The 17,382-nt window shown below is 45.0% G+C and overlaps 1 protein-coding gene across 1 annotated transcript; it reads left to right on the forward strand.

Annotated features, from left to right (window-relative positions):
* Positions 1-1,634: 1,634 nt before the first annotated feature.
* Positions 1,635-10,904, forward strand: b4galt3 (UDP-Gal:betaGlcNAc beta 1,4- galactosyltransferase, polypeptide 3). The gene is made up of 6 exons (XM_084553119.1): positions 1,635-2,134; positions 2,266-2,501; positions 5,060-5,250; positions 5,358-5,480; positions 6,304-6,408; positions 6,873-10,904. Exons 1-6 carry the CDS (start codon positions 1,852-1,854, stop codon positions 7,222-7,224), a joined length of 1,290 nt encoding a protein of 429 aa, XP_084409245.1. The 5' UTR covers positions 1,635-1,851; the 3' UTR covers positions 7,225-10,904.
* The last annotated feature ends 6,478 nt before the right edge of the window (positions 10,905-17,382 follow it).

A 17,382-nucleotide genomic window follows, 5' to 3' on the forward strand; every position in this document is an offset into this window, starting at 1 on the left:
ATTGGTTTCCAACATGTTTGGCTCTGACTTTTAAGAACAGCAGCGTGTAGACAGGGCCGTATTTCACATGTGTGTAAGTCATCAAATGCTCCACCAAATACTGATTTCTTCCCTCGAAACATCTCACATGTTTTCATTTCAGTACATGTTCAAATGATCCGGTATCTCATCTCAAAGACCCTCAGATGATTATTTCTGTATATGAAGTAGTTCAAGCAGCTACAACTTCAGCATGCTTCTTACACACTCATCCTTCAATAATAATCACCTGATAGCTTCACATTACATAATTTTACATGAGTTGGAAGGACCAACACAGTACATTTACTTTAATAGTGCTACAGTATTTTTCTCCTTACCTTTTTACTTGTGTATTTTTAACTCGCTCTTTTGCGAACGGATGTAGCACAAACTAATTAATTTCACTTGAATCCAGATTGACAATCAGTTCTAATTTCATAAAATGAGGTATGTGTATATTAGTCAGTCGACAGTCAGCCCTAATTTCCCTTCATTTTGAATGTGGCGCTCGGCGCGTCACCGCGGTGCGCCTCAGCACCATCTGACTCCGCGGTGCAGCCGTGTTTGGATGAGGCAGAGGCAGAGCGCACTTGCCTGTGTTGACATCAGACGGATATGCGGCGATGCTCTTGCGTGCGAAAGGGTCTGCAGCGGTCTGTAAGCAGCTACGGAGAGATTTCGCCTCGGTCGACAGATTAGGAGGAGGAGGAGGAGGAGCGACCGCTGTCAGTGGAGAAACGGCACATTTTGATCCATCGCGTAGGCTACGCTCGGTGGCAGCGGCCCGTCGATTCTCGGAGGAAGCCGGGGGCTGGATTTGACATGTCGCAGGGATGTGCTGGTGAGTCGGCTGGTGCAGCAGAGCTTTCACGAAGCATAGAATTAAAATCAGTCACTTGAGAACCCGGGATCTGTGTCATACGCCGTGGCATATTTTCGTTGCAGTCATGTAAATACTGCACACGGCTGCCTGCAAAGGCCTATCGATGGATGCTGATAGGCTAATCATCTGGATGGAAGGCTATCTGCTCTGATAACCATGGCGCTGTTTCTCCTCCACATCCATGTATTTTTACGAGCTGTGCATCCTCATTGCCTTCCTCTGGAAGTACCGCATCGTTTCCAGCGGTGATCCCCACCGCTAACTGCCTGGACAAACAGGAATCTGGGATGCTCCTAGAATCTGATCCGCAGCCTCCACACACGCCACACAGAAATGTCTCTGCTGAAGATAAGCCATTCTAAATAAAGAAGCACACATGGCTTTTATTTGTAGATGCTTGTCATTCCCCAGCTTATTTTAGCCTACACTAGACACTGAGAGCAATCTGTTGCTGCACTGTTACTCAGTCGGGTCTCTTGTCTTGCAGAAAGCTTGACGATGAAAGGGGGCAGAGAGGGAGATAAGTGGAGTGAGCCTTTCCTGGTTCTGGATAGCTTTTAATTAGGCGCGTACAAAAACAGGTAACCTGCATGTGAACGGTTGAAATGCATTAACACGAAGGAAAAAGGTTCTGTTTTCAGTCAACCAACGATACTTTTGTCTTTCCTCTCAGTGTCGCCTGCTGTCAAGAGGTGATGGCAGTTCTGACCGAGCTTCACCTTTACTACTACCCGTTCCTACTGATGGATGCCCGCCTTCTGCACGCCTGAGCCTGCACTCAGTGGTGCCTCCTTCCCCTCCTCTCCTTCTGCCTCTCCTTGCTCATTTCACACCTCTTCCTCCACCCTCCTCATCCAAGCGTCTACTTGTTACCCCCTCCATTTCTCCTCCCATCCGTCCATCCGTCCACTCGGAACTTCACCGTATCTCTGCAATCCTACTTCATTATGGCGTGCTTCGGGCGCTCTCTGGACTCCCCATGCACATTAGCCCTGCTGGTTGGCTTCCAGTTTGCCTTTGTGCTCTATTTCTCCCTCGGGGGCTTCAGAGGTCTGGTGTCAGTCCTGGTGCACACCACAGAGCCGGAGTTTGACTACTCTCGCCCTCATGACGTCTACACCAACCTCAGCCATCTTGGAGTGCCGCCTCCCCCTCCTCGCAACTCCGGCACCGGACCCCCTGCCACAGGACCACCGTTGCGAGACTGTCAGATCCCTTCCCCGCTGTTGGGTGAGAGAGAGGGGTGTTAAATGTATGCTGTTAAATGTAGCACATGAAAATAGAGTGATAGGCGCGGTGAATGTTGTTGTTTAGACGAAACCCAGACAGTATCACTAAAGCCTTTCCTTTCTCCCCTCCAGTTGGACCCGTGTCTGTCCATCTTTCCTCCCCTCTGTCTATGGAGGAGATCAGACAGAGGAACCCGTTAGTGTTGCCAGGCGGACGCTACCGGCCTCCAGACTGTGAACCCCGGCACCACACGGCAATAGTGATCCCGTACAGGAACAGACAGACCCACCTCCGTGCTCTCCTCTACCACCTCCACCCCTTCCTGCAGAGACAGCAGATCCACTACAGCATCTACATAGTGCAGCAGGTGAGGTTATCCCTCAATGCTTGTGTGTCTGCAGGCTGCTTTTGGAATTACAGTGTATTGTAAAGATGCTGTCAGTATGTTTTAAGTGTGAGAGCTTTCACTGTCAGTCTCAATGAGCCACACCACTGTGCAGACTTATGTGTACAGTAGCTATTAAGTAAAATTAATTGTAACTTCATGTATTAATGTACATGAGTTGTATGAGGTACTTGGCCACAGTCAGTGTATTACCTACAGTAGATGGTTGTCAACATGCAGCCAGGTTGGAGAAGCAGACATGGTCAGCAGTGAACTGAATTCACTTTATGTATACATTTAAAGAGGATCAATTCCACTTTAAGTGCTATATTTAGAATATTATCAACCTTTTCCAACAAGGAACAGTCATATATTTCTCTCTATATCTCAGCAGATAGAGCGGTAGGTAGAGCATCCATGAACCAGAGTGTTAGCGGCTTGACATGGGCCACATGTCAAGCCGCTAAGACACTGCACCCCGCATTGCTCCTGGTGCTTGGCACTGGTGTGTGAATGTGTGTGCACTTTTGTGAACACAGTGTGTCTTTGTGACTGTTACCAAAGCCGGCCGGGGTCCTGAAAAGTAAAACTACTTCTGTGTCTTGTCGGTGAAGTCTGCTGGTGATGCTGTATATATGATTAAAGTCTTTTACAGCATGAGAAGGAGAACAGTAAAATTAAAATGCGTCTGGTTTTGCAAATCATCAATAGTAGCTAATCAGTGATACAGTATATGAATTACTTTCAGTGTGCCGTTTGCATAATAAGAACCTTTACATTTGAGACATTAAGTATTTTTTCTGTTATTCTTTTAATATTTTGAATGTTGTTACTTATAATAGAGTATTTTTTACCATTTTATCATTGCTCCTTCTGCTTAAGCAGAACTCCTAATTATTTCTTCCAACACTGAGCCATAACCAGTGTTCTATATGTTGGTTTAATAAAAAATAAAAATAAATCAGTTCTATACACACAACAAGGCTTACCAATGCGAAGAATACTGGATTCATTTTTAATAATAAATATTATATTATTAAAAATAATAACAATAGATGAACTTTAGTTTTATTAGCATTATGCACCACCTTTACATAACTAAACAAGTGAGTAAAATTTATCTTAAGGAAATAACTCTAACTCAGGGTAAATGCAAAAGTTCATGTAACTAAAACAAAACATATTTTCTTGTGCACCGCTTGCACATAGTTTTGGTTTTTTAGTTGTTGTGAGATATGTGTATATGTATTCTTCTTTATGTAACAGGCAGAAAAAAAATGCACTCTCCTTTATGATGTAGGTTAATCTGTAAAAGCTCACAAGTTCTTTTGCCCTCACAATATTTTTTTATCAATCATCATGTGGGTGTTCTACAGTAATATACCACAAATTTCCCTTAACTAATCAGAATCAGAGTATTCAATACTCATATTTGTTTATGTATTAGCCAGTGGTGTGCCGTCAGGGCCAGCAAAGCCTTCTCTGTTAGCCTGTTTACATTTTAATATTTTCCCATTAATCTTATTAAATTATTTCCAATAGCCTATTCCTTTTATGTTGTGGCTTGCCTGTTTCTCAGCTGCGGCGCTTCTGGCAGTGTAACTTTGCATTAGAGCTTTTATCCAATCATATTTCAGCCATCACGTGTTGCTGGAGTCAAAGAAATCTCCCTGGGCCTTCACAATTAAAACTGCAGGAGGCTGAAGCTTGAAATATGTTGTAATGACACTGTTCCTTTAACCAATCACATTTCAAGTTCGTGTTCTTAGGCCTCCTCTGTGGCCTACGGTAGTGTAAGTGTTTTTGTGTCCTGTGATTGGAGGATCAGAGAGCCACTCTGTTTAAGCCAAGCTAGCGGTTCAGGTTCGTCTGTTTGTGCAAGCTGCACAAGCAAATCGCCCCGTTAAAGTTTTGATAGCTATTTGTTGAACCCACGATGGTGGAAGAATGAGAGGCTATCCATTTGGTTAGGGATCTTTTTAGTAAGCCATTTTCACTATGTGCTTTGTGAGGAAAAGGCCACCTACTCCTGGAGCTAGCTAACCTTACCCAGCCGGGAAAACTTTCAGGTCAGCAACTATGAGCGCTACCCTCGGTTAACAGGCACAGAGGAGAACTCTAAATTGTTTCTTGAGTTCTGGTGAGCAATATGGATTATATTTACATCTTTTATGTATATTTTTGCCATTTTATTGGGTCGACGTTGATGTCTCCGCTGGATTTGATGTATGTGGCGCTGGCGGTGGCTGCGGTAAACGAGAGGAGACTTTTTGAGTTGTTCTAAGTGAGTTTCTTGCTTTAGTAATGGCATTCATGTCGCTATATGAGATACCCGTCTACGATGCAATGTTCTGCATTGCGTATCCGTATGATGTTGATGGTTTCTGTAGCAGTGGCATCATAACAGTTGTGTTAAGAGGTATTTTGAATAAGGTTGGCGGTCATTGAAGGCCTAGGTGGAAAACGCACGGCCCGCCACTGGTATTGGCACATACTGTAGATGTATAAGTATATTAACCTACCTCTGTTTCTCGCCTCAGTGGGGGAACGGTACTTTCAACCGAGCCAAGCTGCTGAACGTCGGGGTGCGGGAGGCCCTCCGAGACGAAGACTGGAGCTGCATCTTCCTGCACGACGTCGACTTGCTGCCTGAGAACGACCACAACACCTACACCTGCCACAAACAGTTCCCCACGCACCTGTCCGTGGCCATGGACAAGTTCAGATACAGGTAGAAGCTCAGCGTGAATGAGCGTGTTGGCGAAATTGTGTATTTATTAATGCATTGCTCTGAGACACTACCACTTCTCAAGAGTGTACACGATGTGACCCTCCCAGGCTGCCGTACCCGCAGTATTTTGGTGGGGTGTCTGCGGTGACACCTGACCAGTACATGAAGATGAATGGCTTCCCTAACCAGTACTGGGGCTGGGGCGGAGAGGACGACGACATCGCTGCGAGGTGAAGTGCATTAATGATCAGTGCCAACTGTGCATGTAGGCGTGTGAGACCTGCACGAGCTACACGAGCAGCCGTTTCAGCCACTCATTCTCTTTCTTCTTTTTCACTTTTGTGTTCTCTACTCATTCTTTTGTTCTCATGTTTACAGCTTCTGTGCCACATGTTTTCCTTTTCTTCTGACTTCTCTTTTATGTGACCTAACATAATCTTCCATCTCCACGTCTCCTCCCTTTGCTGTGGCTTTGCTTTGTGTCTCTTGGATTGGGCTCAGTGGGTATGTTCGCATGGACTACTAGCTGGCAGACTTGGACTGAGATGTCAGAATATTACCATATCTGTGCTGCAGTCCCCTCTTTCCACTCCCTCTGGCTCTTCTAGCACTTGCAAATCTGTAGTGACATGCAAGAAAGAAAAATTTAAAAAGTAGCTTGCTTATTATACAAGAAATTTATAAAAAAATTTGCACTGCCTTTTGTGCATGATGTTTGCCAGTCAAAATAGATCATATACAGTCAACAAACAGTCACGTCTTGTTTTGATTGACTTAGAAAACTGGAGTGTCACACGAGCAAAATATGGAAAAAGGGAACCACAGTGTTTTCCGCGACCTATAGGCCGTAAAAGTATGTTTCCATCCTCTATTTTGTGCTTATTCTATTTAAATGTAGACCCTAGAAGCACTTAGTCTGTGTAGTGTTATTAGTGTGAGTAAGAATAGTTACAGTCTGTGACTTTGAGATTCGTCTCACAGTTTCATGCTTGAGAATATATGGATGAAAAACTGCTGCTTTTTTTTGACTCCTGCTTTGTGCTGCGTATCCAGAGTGCGTCTCTCTGGCATGAAGATCGTGCGCCCTCCAGTGGCCATTGGTCATTACAAGATGATCAAGCATAAAGGGGACAGAGGCAATGAGCAAAATCCACGCAGGTACAGTGCACGAAGGCATTTTTTTTTTTCCCCCTCTGTGATATAACAAATTGCATTTCACGCTGGCAAATAAACACTCAGTTCCCGGTTGCTGGCGGCAGGCATCAGAACTGCGTTGTATTTTCTCTTTTGTCCGTGCCTGTCTTATCACCGTGCCTCCACATGTTGAGTTTTCACAGTAAAGCTAGTTTAATTTTTGTGTTGACGCACTGTGTTTATTTGTGCAGAGCTTGCATTTTCCTCTGCTCGCTCCGTGTTGCCAGAAGTTCCCATTGCCTCAGGGAGCATGCTCATATTTTCCAGATTCATTATATCTCAAATGTAACTGTAGCATTACCTTTGAGAGAGAGGTCTTTTTCATGTGATGCTGTTAAGGGGAATAATGTGACATTTTGGAAGATACGCTCATTGGTTTTCTTGCAAAGACCTAGATGAAGACTGTGATGCGCCGTTTGTCATTCCAGATTTGACCTCCTGAAAAGGACCAGACTGAACTGGCGCTCCGACGGCCTCAACTCCTTGACGTACGAGCTGCTTTCCAAAGAGCTGGAGCCGCTCTACACCAACCTGACTGTCAACATCGGAGAAGACCCGCGCCTGCCTCCGGGCAAAGCCCCCGTTGCCGTGAAAGAGATGCCCCCCGTCCACCAACATAGCACCAGCAAGACCGGAGGTACAGCCACACAGGAGAAAAGGCAAGAAGGTGCCGTGGAGGCGAATAAAAACGCGGCCAAGCCAGTCGCTGAAAAGACAGAACCTTCCCAGGCAAAGACATCCAATCAGACAACACAGGAGAAGACAGGAGTGATGAAATAAGTATGATTAAGACAAAACAAAACAAAAAACGGCATCACATCTGTAGCATAATGTGGCTTCCTCTTCTTCATTTTGATCCGAAAGACAAAATGGAGCAAAGCAGCTTAGATCTGTTCTGTTGTGGGACTTTAAGTAGCGCAGCTTTTTGTGCTCGGTGTAGGTTAGGGGTAGTTATGCAATGGATGAAATGAAGGGGGTCTGCAGGGGCTTCGTTCGGAAACACCACTGAGTCACCTCATCCGGGTTCATCATCCGCTGAATGTGACTCCTGCTCTAGTGACATGTCTGCGCAAATAACTAGACCCGGAAGAAGAATGGTGAACGACTCGGTCACATCCATCCACCCGCGTGCAGCAGAGGTCCAAAAGAAACTCAGTTTAAAAGGACGATCTGTAAACCTGTGCAAACAGATATCGCAAGCGACCGGCCTGCCGACCCGCAGACCCGCAGCTTCTCCCGAACAAACTGCTGCCGTCCGTCCGCCCCCAACTGTACGGCGGGTTTGTGTTTCCGTGCCTTCTCTCTCTCTCTCTCTCTCTCTTTTATGCTCATTTTATAGACCGCTGTAGTCGCTTTTAGACGCTGACCTGTGGTTAGTTTTACCTCTCTTGCCACGCGGGGAAAAGTCAAAGCTGATCCTGGATCGGAAACAAGTGATCTGTTTCAGGACCGCCGTTTTTATATTTGTGTCCATTGATCGAGCGCTGACCGACTCCATAGTAACGGGACAGTTCTAGAGTTTATATTTCTATAGAGAGACTTCTTTATTTGTTTACCGTTTTGTTTCACTTGTCCTTCCTTACAGTCTGGTGCCTCTCTCTCTCTCTCTCTTCCTCTCTCTTGCTCTCTCTCTCTCTCTCTGACATTTAGTTCATAGACAATCAAATTATATGGGATGATCTATCTGTATCCAACCACAAAACAAGATGAGGACATATTACCATGACTGTCTTTACGCCTGTCACATAAACATAGACTCGGCATGATAGTTGTTGTCTAGTTTGACTATACTCTCGATAACATGGATAGACCTGTGCTTCTGATATCTGTGATTTTTAAAAAAAAATCTTTTTATTTTTCCGATTAGTCAGGTATGGGAGGGGGAGAAGCAAACAATATCTTGGGCATGTGACCTCCCACTGGCAACTTCCAGGTGGTGTTTTAATATCCGATGTGGTCATGGGTACAATACAGCACTGTGCTTAGACTTGGGTCAGCCCCGAGGGCCTGGCGTTTCCTCGGGCAGCATATTGTGGCGGACATCAGTGCATCTTAAAAGCTATAAATGGGTATTTGTTCTCCTCGTCCCTCTTCATTTGCGACAATGACGCTTTTGTGTCTCGAAGGGAAGGAGACGAGGCGGAATGAAACACGCACTGGACTAAAGCTCGACGCTCGTGTGTAGGAATTCAGAGCGCCGACAAATCTGGGTGGGCCGTTTTTGCCGAGCGTTCGTCATCTACTCGTGTAATCTAAGTAATTTTTGAATATCAGGTCGTTTGGAATGTATTATTTTTTTAGTCTTGTGAAGGGAGAGCGTGTATCAGGTGGGCTCGGTTATCTTATTGGATGAGAACTTGAATCTAAGAGGGAATTTCTTGCTGCTTTTTGACTAGGAAAACTGTACACCTACAGCTTAAAATGACACACTGTAATACTGATGGTGAGGAATTGTTTTATAACAGGTAATGTATTACTTAGGCTAATGTGAATGTATTTAATTTATTGACTGAGTGGTTCTATTGAGTCGCTGATAGAGCTAAATGTGCAGACTTCTAAATCTATCCTGCACTGCGGAAGCGTTTTCTTTTAGGGTTCGCCCTCCTCCATTGTGGGCCACACTATATCACGTCTCTATGTCATATCTCCACATTTCTTATGTCAACCTTGTGCCTCATGAAATGAGCCCATATCACTGAGGGGGCTGAAGGTGTGCCGCTGAGTTATGCCTGCAGCTCCCTCAAGTGGAACAGCCTGGCATAGCGCCAGCAGCGGGGAGCCGAGGACTGAATGAAACTGCAGCGTTGTGACATGAATGTTAATGTTAGCGGTCGCCATTCACGGGGTTGAGCCAATCAGACCTTCGCAGCGCTCCTTGTGGAGGGCTTCGCATTTACATAGTGTCACATGATTGATCCATCCAGACTTAAAGGTGTAGAACGGCTCTTGAATTTTCTTGACTAAAACCTACATTATGCAGAGAGTTTTATGAATGGATGTTTTTTTTTTTTTTTTTGGTCTTATAGAAGGAGTCTGTATTTATTATGAAATAGTATTTTAAACAAAGAGTACTGTATAAACACTTGACATATAGAAACAATAAGGCCTAATTTCTTAGCTTTGTACCACATGATTATTTAAACTGCTTACGAAAAGATATTATCCTCCATTTATCATATTGCCTGGGACAAATCCTAAATGACATGGAACAGTGACACACTGAGGGCTTTCAAGGACGTTACGTAATCTCAGCAGATTAATCGCCAGACGTGTGTGCTTACCTGGAGATTGTTCTATATTTAATGAATACGCTACTTGTTTTTTTTGTTTTTTTATATAAAGGATGTTTTCGCATAAATGTTGGAGATGTGTAACGTGTAGTTGAATGCAGAGTCGGTAAGCGGGGTTTCTTGGGGTTTCACTGTAACATTTTCATTTGATCATTCTGTCACAAACGACGCGCTTTTGGAGGCGTGTGAACAGCCAGAAAGAGACGAGATGCTGTTAGCACGATTCATGAGGATGTTGATGCCTGTCGTCCTTTTAGGTTGCCTTATTTACTGACTTTAACGCGAAGATGTAAGAGTGTGCGAGCGTGTGTTTGTGTGTTGGGTGTGTGTGCACAGATTAAAGTCAGCAAAAGAGGCAACGCAAGTGGTGAGGCGTGATGGACAGTGTTATGGCAGAAAGCAAACATGTATACCAATAAAAACACATATTCAACATCTCTCCATGTTTTCTATTATGAACTCACACGTGTGCACTGGCGTACATGTAAAGCTGCGTACACTCATCATACCCCAGAGCTCAGGGTGATGCACTTCCCCGCCTGCAACACCCGAAGCCTCTTAATGACTATGGGGCTTTGGTGTTTTGATTAATGCTGCCACAGCTCAAACATAGCCCAGATCAGATGCTCATACCGGCCGATAGATTAGCAGTCGTGTATCACCACCACCAGCGCACGCTGCAGAGCAGTTTAAAACCAGCAGAAACCTGTTACATCACCCTTTGCGCTGCAGTGTTCTGTGTGGGCATAAAGAGCGGGATTAAAAAGTTGGATATGAGATCATACCTATAAATAGTCAGTAACCCCGAGCTCTGTATGTTCGATCTGTTTCATAATCTAAAAAAGCTGTGTGACTCACCGAGAGAGGGCGAAACACAAGCTCGTGGAATGGTTGGACAAAACAAACGCCTCAGAGGCAATCCTAGTGCAGAGCCAGCACAGACAAGGGCCTCTCGAATGACTTTTAGGAATTTACACCCCCGATCCGCAGTAAAATGTGGTTATTGCAGGCATAAACGCAGTTCCGTACTCCTCGTTCGACATGGCTATTGTAAATCTAAAACTGTTTTTGTGTTGTTTTGTCCACCCCTGCAAGATAGAATTCATGCACATTATCCACCTCTGAACCGGACTAATCCAAATCAGCAGCGCAGCAAGATTTTATGTAAGTGTTGCGTAGATTAGCTTAAAGTTTCCGTACTTACAAACCTTAATGTTGATTATCCAGCATGTACTGTTGACCCTAATGTTGCGAGACAGTCATGGAGTAATATCCTCTTCGCAAGTCATCGCACCTGAATGTCTTCCGTGATGCTGTCACGCTGCGAAGGCAACAGTGACAGTGTAGTTTGCACTTTCCCTCCAGTACACTGACACGCCATGGCGGGCAGACGCAGAAGGCTGAGGCAGCCTTTAGTCACCTCCTGTTACTGTGTGGCCTCGGAGACGAAGCTGACCCATCGCACCCTCTGCGATACTCTAGCCTTGGCGCTTTAACATGTCACCCGCACACGAACACATCCAGTGATATACGTAAGATCTTTCAAACCATTGCACAAGGAGGCACATTGATGCTTGTTATCAAGTTGCCATCAGCTGTATAATGAGCGTGGTCTTTGAGTGCAGGCTGCTTTCATTCGAGGGCGTCCACATCCAAATTGACTTGGGAACAGCTCTTTAATATGTAGACAACATCCCTTCATTATTTGTCTTCATCTATTAAGCAGGTAAAGCTCTGGAGTTGATTCCAAGTATGCCCGTTGCATGTGTTGCTGCGAAATCACAACATGCATTCAGAGGAGCTGACACTGCAGTTGGAACAGGTAACCCTTGGAGGAGAGGAGAATCAAGAGTTGCAAAATCAACAGATTGGTACAGTCCGAGAAAACTGGCGAGCAGCTTGTGTTGCAGAACAAGTCCTAAGAAGACAACAAGGATAGATGATTGCAGGATTCTTTCCATGGTAAAGGAATAATACCTTCATAACTTCCAGACAAGTAAAGAACGCTCTCGAGGAGGTAGGTATATCATTAGTCTCCATTCTACCCAAGTCTACCATACCATAAAAAGAAGACTTCACAAGAGCAAGAGGCAAACCGTTAATAAACCAGAATAAAGACCCAAAGAAAACTTCATGACCTGAAGCAATACAACATCATCTGTAAAACACAGTGGACGCACATGGCTTCCACTGGCACTGGGCCACTAGTATTTATTGATGATATGACAGAAGACAGATGCGACCGCCGGAAGAATTCTGAAGTGTATAGGGACACCCTGTCTGCTAAGATTCAGCCAAATGAAGCATAGTTCATCGGATTGTGCTTCGCAGTACGGATGGACAAGGACCCACACCGTGAAACCCAGGAGATGTTAAAGGGGAGGAATCTGTCAGAAACCTGATTGAACTGCATTTCACTTTCTGAAGACGGACCTGAAGACAGAAGGATGCACGGACAGACGATCATTTAGGACGGCTGAGTAAAGGTCTGGCAAAGCATCACAAAAAAAGGAACTCTTTAGTGTGGTCCATGGGTTTGAGGCTTCAAGCTGTTAAGACCTGCAAAGCATCCTTGACATTTAATTTGTCCCATCATATTTGAGCCTGTGAAAATAAGGGGACCGTGTATACACATGGTAGCGACTCCTCCACCTTTCCCCCAATCTAAGCTGAGTTTGAAGATGCATATTAGCCCATATTCATGTATAACAGTTTATGAATGTGAATCTACGTAGCTGTAGCATGTGCAGAAGTGTATGCATGAAGTACTGACTTGGTGTTTGCCCTCTCTTCCATCAGCCTTGTCCATCTGTTCTGGATTTATTAATTTAATATCAGACCAGTTTGCCGATCAAATCTGTATCTAACTTAGCTCTGTTACACGGCGACGGAGGCTTAGCTATTTAAGACCCCCGCCGGAGAAGTTTAACGCGTGTTTCGTGACAGAAAGCCCCCGATTCATCTCATATTTTTTCCTCCGCAGTCACTCTTTCGGTGTGACTCATTACTGCACATTGATATGAAAATCTACCCGTGATAGTAGGTCACCACAACGTGTTATATAACCACTCTTAATGTTCTGCTCCGAAAACCAACACATCCGCCGATGTGGAGACAAAAGATATGAGAGGGTATATCAAGATCCTGAGGCGGTTCACGCATGGGGGAGAAATAACGAGGAGGAAACGGGATCAGCCGTCAGGGTCGACAGGGTTGGACCCTCGTTCTCGTCTCGTCCCACGGCTGCTCAGCTGCTCCTGTCATCCATATTTGCAGCCTCAGTGGACAATTTCCTCGGCCGCGGGCCCTCTCAGTGCTCACAACAACACATCAAGTGAATTAATTCTGCTACTGTGGCAGCACACTGGAGATCTAGGTCATGGCTCTGTTTTTTTTTTTTCTTCTTTCTGTGGCCACCTAAAGACATGTCAACATCCTCCCATCCTCCTCCACAACCTGACCTTGACAGTCCCAGGTGGTTTTCCACCACAGAGGTATGTGCGTATGTCTCTGAGCCAGCTCCAGTGAGTGTGGAGCGTACGTCCCCGTGTGTGTTTGTGTGTGTGTGAGTGATTCGCTATTTGTAGGTAGCACAGGTATGATGGGACGTGTGATGAAAAAGAACGAGCCCGCCGTCTATACTTGGGGCTCGCCTGCGGCTGTGTGCGCGTAAAGGAGAGGAAGAGAGGAGAGTGGATGTGGGAGGGTGAGCGGGGTGAGAGGCAGAGGGAGGATGACAGAGAAGGGAGTAAGAGGAGAGGGGGAGAGAAGGTGCAGTGAGGGGAGGGGAGGGGAGGGGGGGACTGTGACGCACGCTGATCGGCTCTGCTCGCAGCCGATTGGCCGAGGTGACTGCCAGTCAGAGGAGCTGGGAGCCAGGCGCTGCTAGGAGAGCAGATTATGAAGCGGAGCTCGACCAGCGGCAGTCGCCTCTTATTGTCTCAATGGCTGCACACGCATTCCTCCTCTGCTCCCTCGCCTTGCTGTCAGCTCTCAGCCGGCCTGGGCTCTCCTTCTCTGAGGAAGAGTTGCAGCCAGGACTTATCTATGAAGAAGTGCCTGAAATATTGGACAGAAGGTAAATCCATCCTCTGTGTGGCTGTGAACAGAGAGGGGTGTAGGGGAGGTGGGGGGGGAGGGGTACAGGGAGATGCATGCAGGGATGCTGGGATGCTGATGTGTTCTCTTAGGGTCTCTCTTTCTTTCTTTCTTTCTTTCTTTCTTTCTTTCTCTGCTTTACCTTCGCCTTCTCTACGGCCCGAGTGCGTCTCAGATTATGAATGCGGGCAGTGTGGCGGTGTGTCAGAAGGAGCTGAGAGCCGCGAGGCTTTGTTTGTCTCAGTCTTGGGGACTGCATCAGACGGCGGCTCATCGATCACGGATGGGGCCGTTGTCTCTGTACAGTAGTGCTGGTCTGGCAGCAGGGAGCTAAATAAGGCTGGGGCAGTGGGCCCGCAGAAGAGGGTTAGAGAAGGAGGGAAGGCGAGAAGATACAGCACAGAGGGAAGGTAAACAAGGATGGGACAGGGAGGATAGGGTGCATCAGGGATGGTCTGGGGTCTGTTTACTGATGCAGTCATTGAGAGAGAGACGGAGAGGGAGAGAGAGCGAGAGAGGGAGAGAGAGAGGGGGGAGAAGGGAATTCTAGCCGGCCATGTCTGCATAATGCACATGCAGTCCTGCAGGTCAAATCTGGATAAAATATTCAAGGCTCAAACCTAGAGGCACTCACAACAGTGTCACAGGGAGAGGAGAGAGCAGACAGCCAGGGCCTTCACTAGCACCAGTCCCTGCCTGCTTACAGAGACCTCACAGCAAAGACCTATAATACTGAGCCAAAGCCATGTAAGGCTCTTGAAACTGTGCCATGCATGGTGGCTCACACAATCCTCCATAGCGCAAATGCTTCCGAGTCATAACATGCTGCGGTTTCTGACTCAATGCTCTTCGATCATTGTTCACATGATTTCCCTTGTTGTTGCACTTTCAGCACAGTCACACACAGTTTGGACAATGGAAGATTACCACGGTCACGCTTTCATTTATGGCACAAACAACCTTATCAGTACACATGTTTACAAGCCCGGGGCAGAAATAACATGGACTTAGGAATAAATATAAGAACTCTCATGGGTGCGCTTTCATTTCAGCTCAATTACTGGTTGTGAACCCCTGACAGATCCCTATCTTAACTTTTCACCACAGTCCCTCTGAGGGGGAGAGAGAGAGGGAGAGAGAGAGAGAGGGAGGCTACATTGATTTCTCCTGGGGTTTTGAGCCTGTTCCCTGGATCAAACTTAGTGCGTAACTCTGCACTCGTAACCATTACGGTACCCAGACACAGCTCCTGTCTCAGCTCTGACACACTCCAATATGCTGTTATATAACAGCCTTCAGTTTGGGTGGCATTGTAGGGTTTTCTGGGAACGTAGGAGTAAAGGTTCAGTGAGTAGGAAGCTTCTAGTGCTGAGAGTGATGCTGGAAACAGAAGAAAATTGTCAAGTTTCCTGAGCTGAAGTGTAGTACTATGACAGACAGCAGGTGGACAAAGATTGATAGCCAGAGGCTTTAGTAAAAACATTTACTACTACTACGTAATAATTATTGGGGACATTTTTGCCTTAACATACTTTCCAGGAAATTATGTTAGAAGTACATTTTAGAGTATTGTTTTCTAGTATTAATTAATTAATTAATTAATTAATTAACTGTGGGTAAAAAGGTCCTGAATAGTTTGACAAATTTGCCACATATTTTTTACATAATTCTTATCATCACTGTAATATTTATATAACCTTCCTAGCCTAGAGCGTTTCTTTTTTTTCTCCTAAAGTGGGTACAGATTTAGGGTCAAAAGTAATTTTGGAAATGACCTCTTCTCTCATCTGAGTCCATCAACAGCAACAGGAAAGAAAGAGAATGAGAGGAAAATAACTGAAGGATGACATGTGTTGGCAAATCTTTAAAAAAAAAAAAAAAGCTTGCTGATGCTGTTAAGTTCTTTCATTGCGCAACTCCGAAGAGTTTTAAACAAACTTGATTCAATTACCAATGAAATCCAGCATTAAGTAAACCACTAAACTTCACAAACAATTACACAAGTAACTTAGCATGACCCAGTTTCTTGAGGCTGCTGCAACACGCTCTTCACTGCGTTATATCATTCACTATTGTTGGTGTCCTTCCATGTTGAGTTGCCATAAACTCACTCATAAACTAAAAGAAACGAAAACAAGGTTACGAGTCAAAGGTTTTTCACGTTGTTCTTATTCTTTGGTGCAATTTGTCCATCAGTGCTAAGTGAGTTCATTTTGGCAACAGTTTAAAAGTTCATCATTCGTGTGCTCAACATGTGCTGAAATGTATATTAAAACTGTTAAACTGTGACAACCCTAGACACAGATTAGGGTCAAAGGATTTGATTTTAGCCTGCCTTACATATTTAACTACATGAAGATGTTTATGCTCTTTATTTTTCTTAAGGGAATAGTGGGAAAAGGTTAAGCCAGAAGCAAATAATCATAATTTCAACTACCGTTTTTTTATTCCCCGTTTGAATACAGACGTCATGCTAGGCTGCTGCGTCAACACAGACGCGTTAGATCTCAGAGGGAGCAGGAAGATGTAGACAACCCTAGCAGTTGACCTAAGGTCAAATATGAAGCTGCAATCAAAGCTACTCTGAAACGGCAGCAAGGCTCCGAGCGGCATCCGAGTAAACTCCTGAAGCGTAATCTGCACTACTAAATCTATTAATAGGTCGACACCTTCACAGTCTGGGATTAAGGCGAGTTTTTGTGCCATGTCAGAGACAATGTCGTTTGCCTTAAAGGCTGAGCACTTTGTAATGAGTAAAATGAAAAAGTACTTTGCATGTACATAAGAAATATCAAGGTATATGACATTAACATTTCTTTGCAAAAGTAGTTTATCCGGAACATTGTGAAATACTATAATAGTTGGGTTTGATATTTCATGTAGGCATAACAAAAGGAAATATGAGTCAAAGAACACATCACTATAGTCTGATACGATGAAACTGCACAGTGACTATTATTCTAGGCTAAGAAACACAGATCTAATGGATAGAGGTCTACATTTTGTTCCTATTTTAATCAAACTACGATGAGCTAGATGAAGCACATAGAAAAAAAAAACACAAAGATATTGCAGAACTATTACTCTCCAACATCATGTTCCTGTTGTAGGATGTAGAGGCTCGGGCGGACTGATCCTGGTTTACAGAGTGTCTGAGTGCAGTGGCTCAGCACAAACGGGGACTTGTTTACAAGTTTGGGGAGCAGGCACCACACCTTTTCTCTGCTCAGCAGCACACAGCAGAGGCACAGATGAGGGAGGATAATAGGCCATCCATCTGCGGACTTGAATAAGGATGCCCAGTGAAATCGCATCGATTGAGCTGGCGTTGCTGTTAGTATTTAAAAGCCAGACGCTTATCTATAAATAACCGCGATCATAGCATCTTCATAATATATTCACGTTGCACTCGTACTGGCAGTGCGGACGTATGTGATGTGTGTAGACGCACATATTTAAGGACCGAAGGGAGCGAGGTGAGCCAAGGAGTGGCTCTGGCATTGCTTTGATTATATAAAGGGCCTGTTCAGCACCCATGCTACCGTGTGAC

The sequence above is a fragment of the Chelon labrosus genome (assembly GCF_963514085.1).
Source record: "Chelon labrosus genome assembly, chromosome: 10".
Classification (NCBI taxonomy): Eukaryota; Metazoa; Chordata; class Actinopteri; order Mugiliformes; family Mugilidae; genus Chelon; species Chelon labrosus.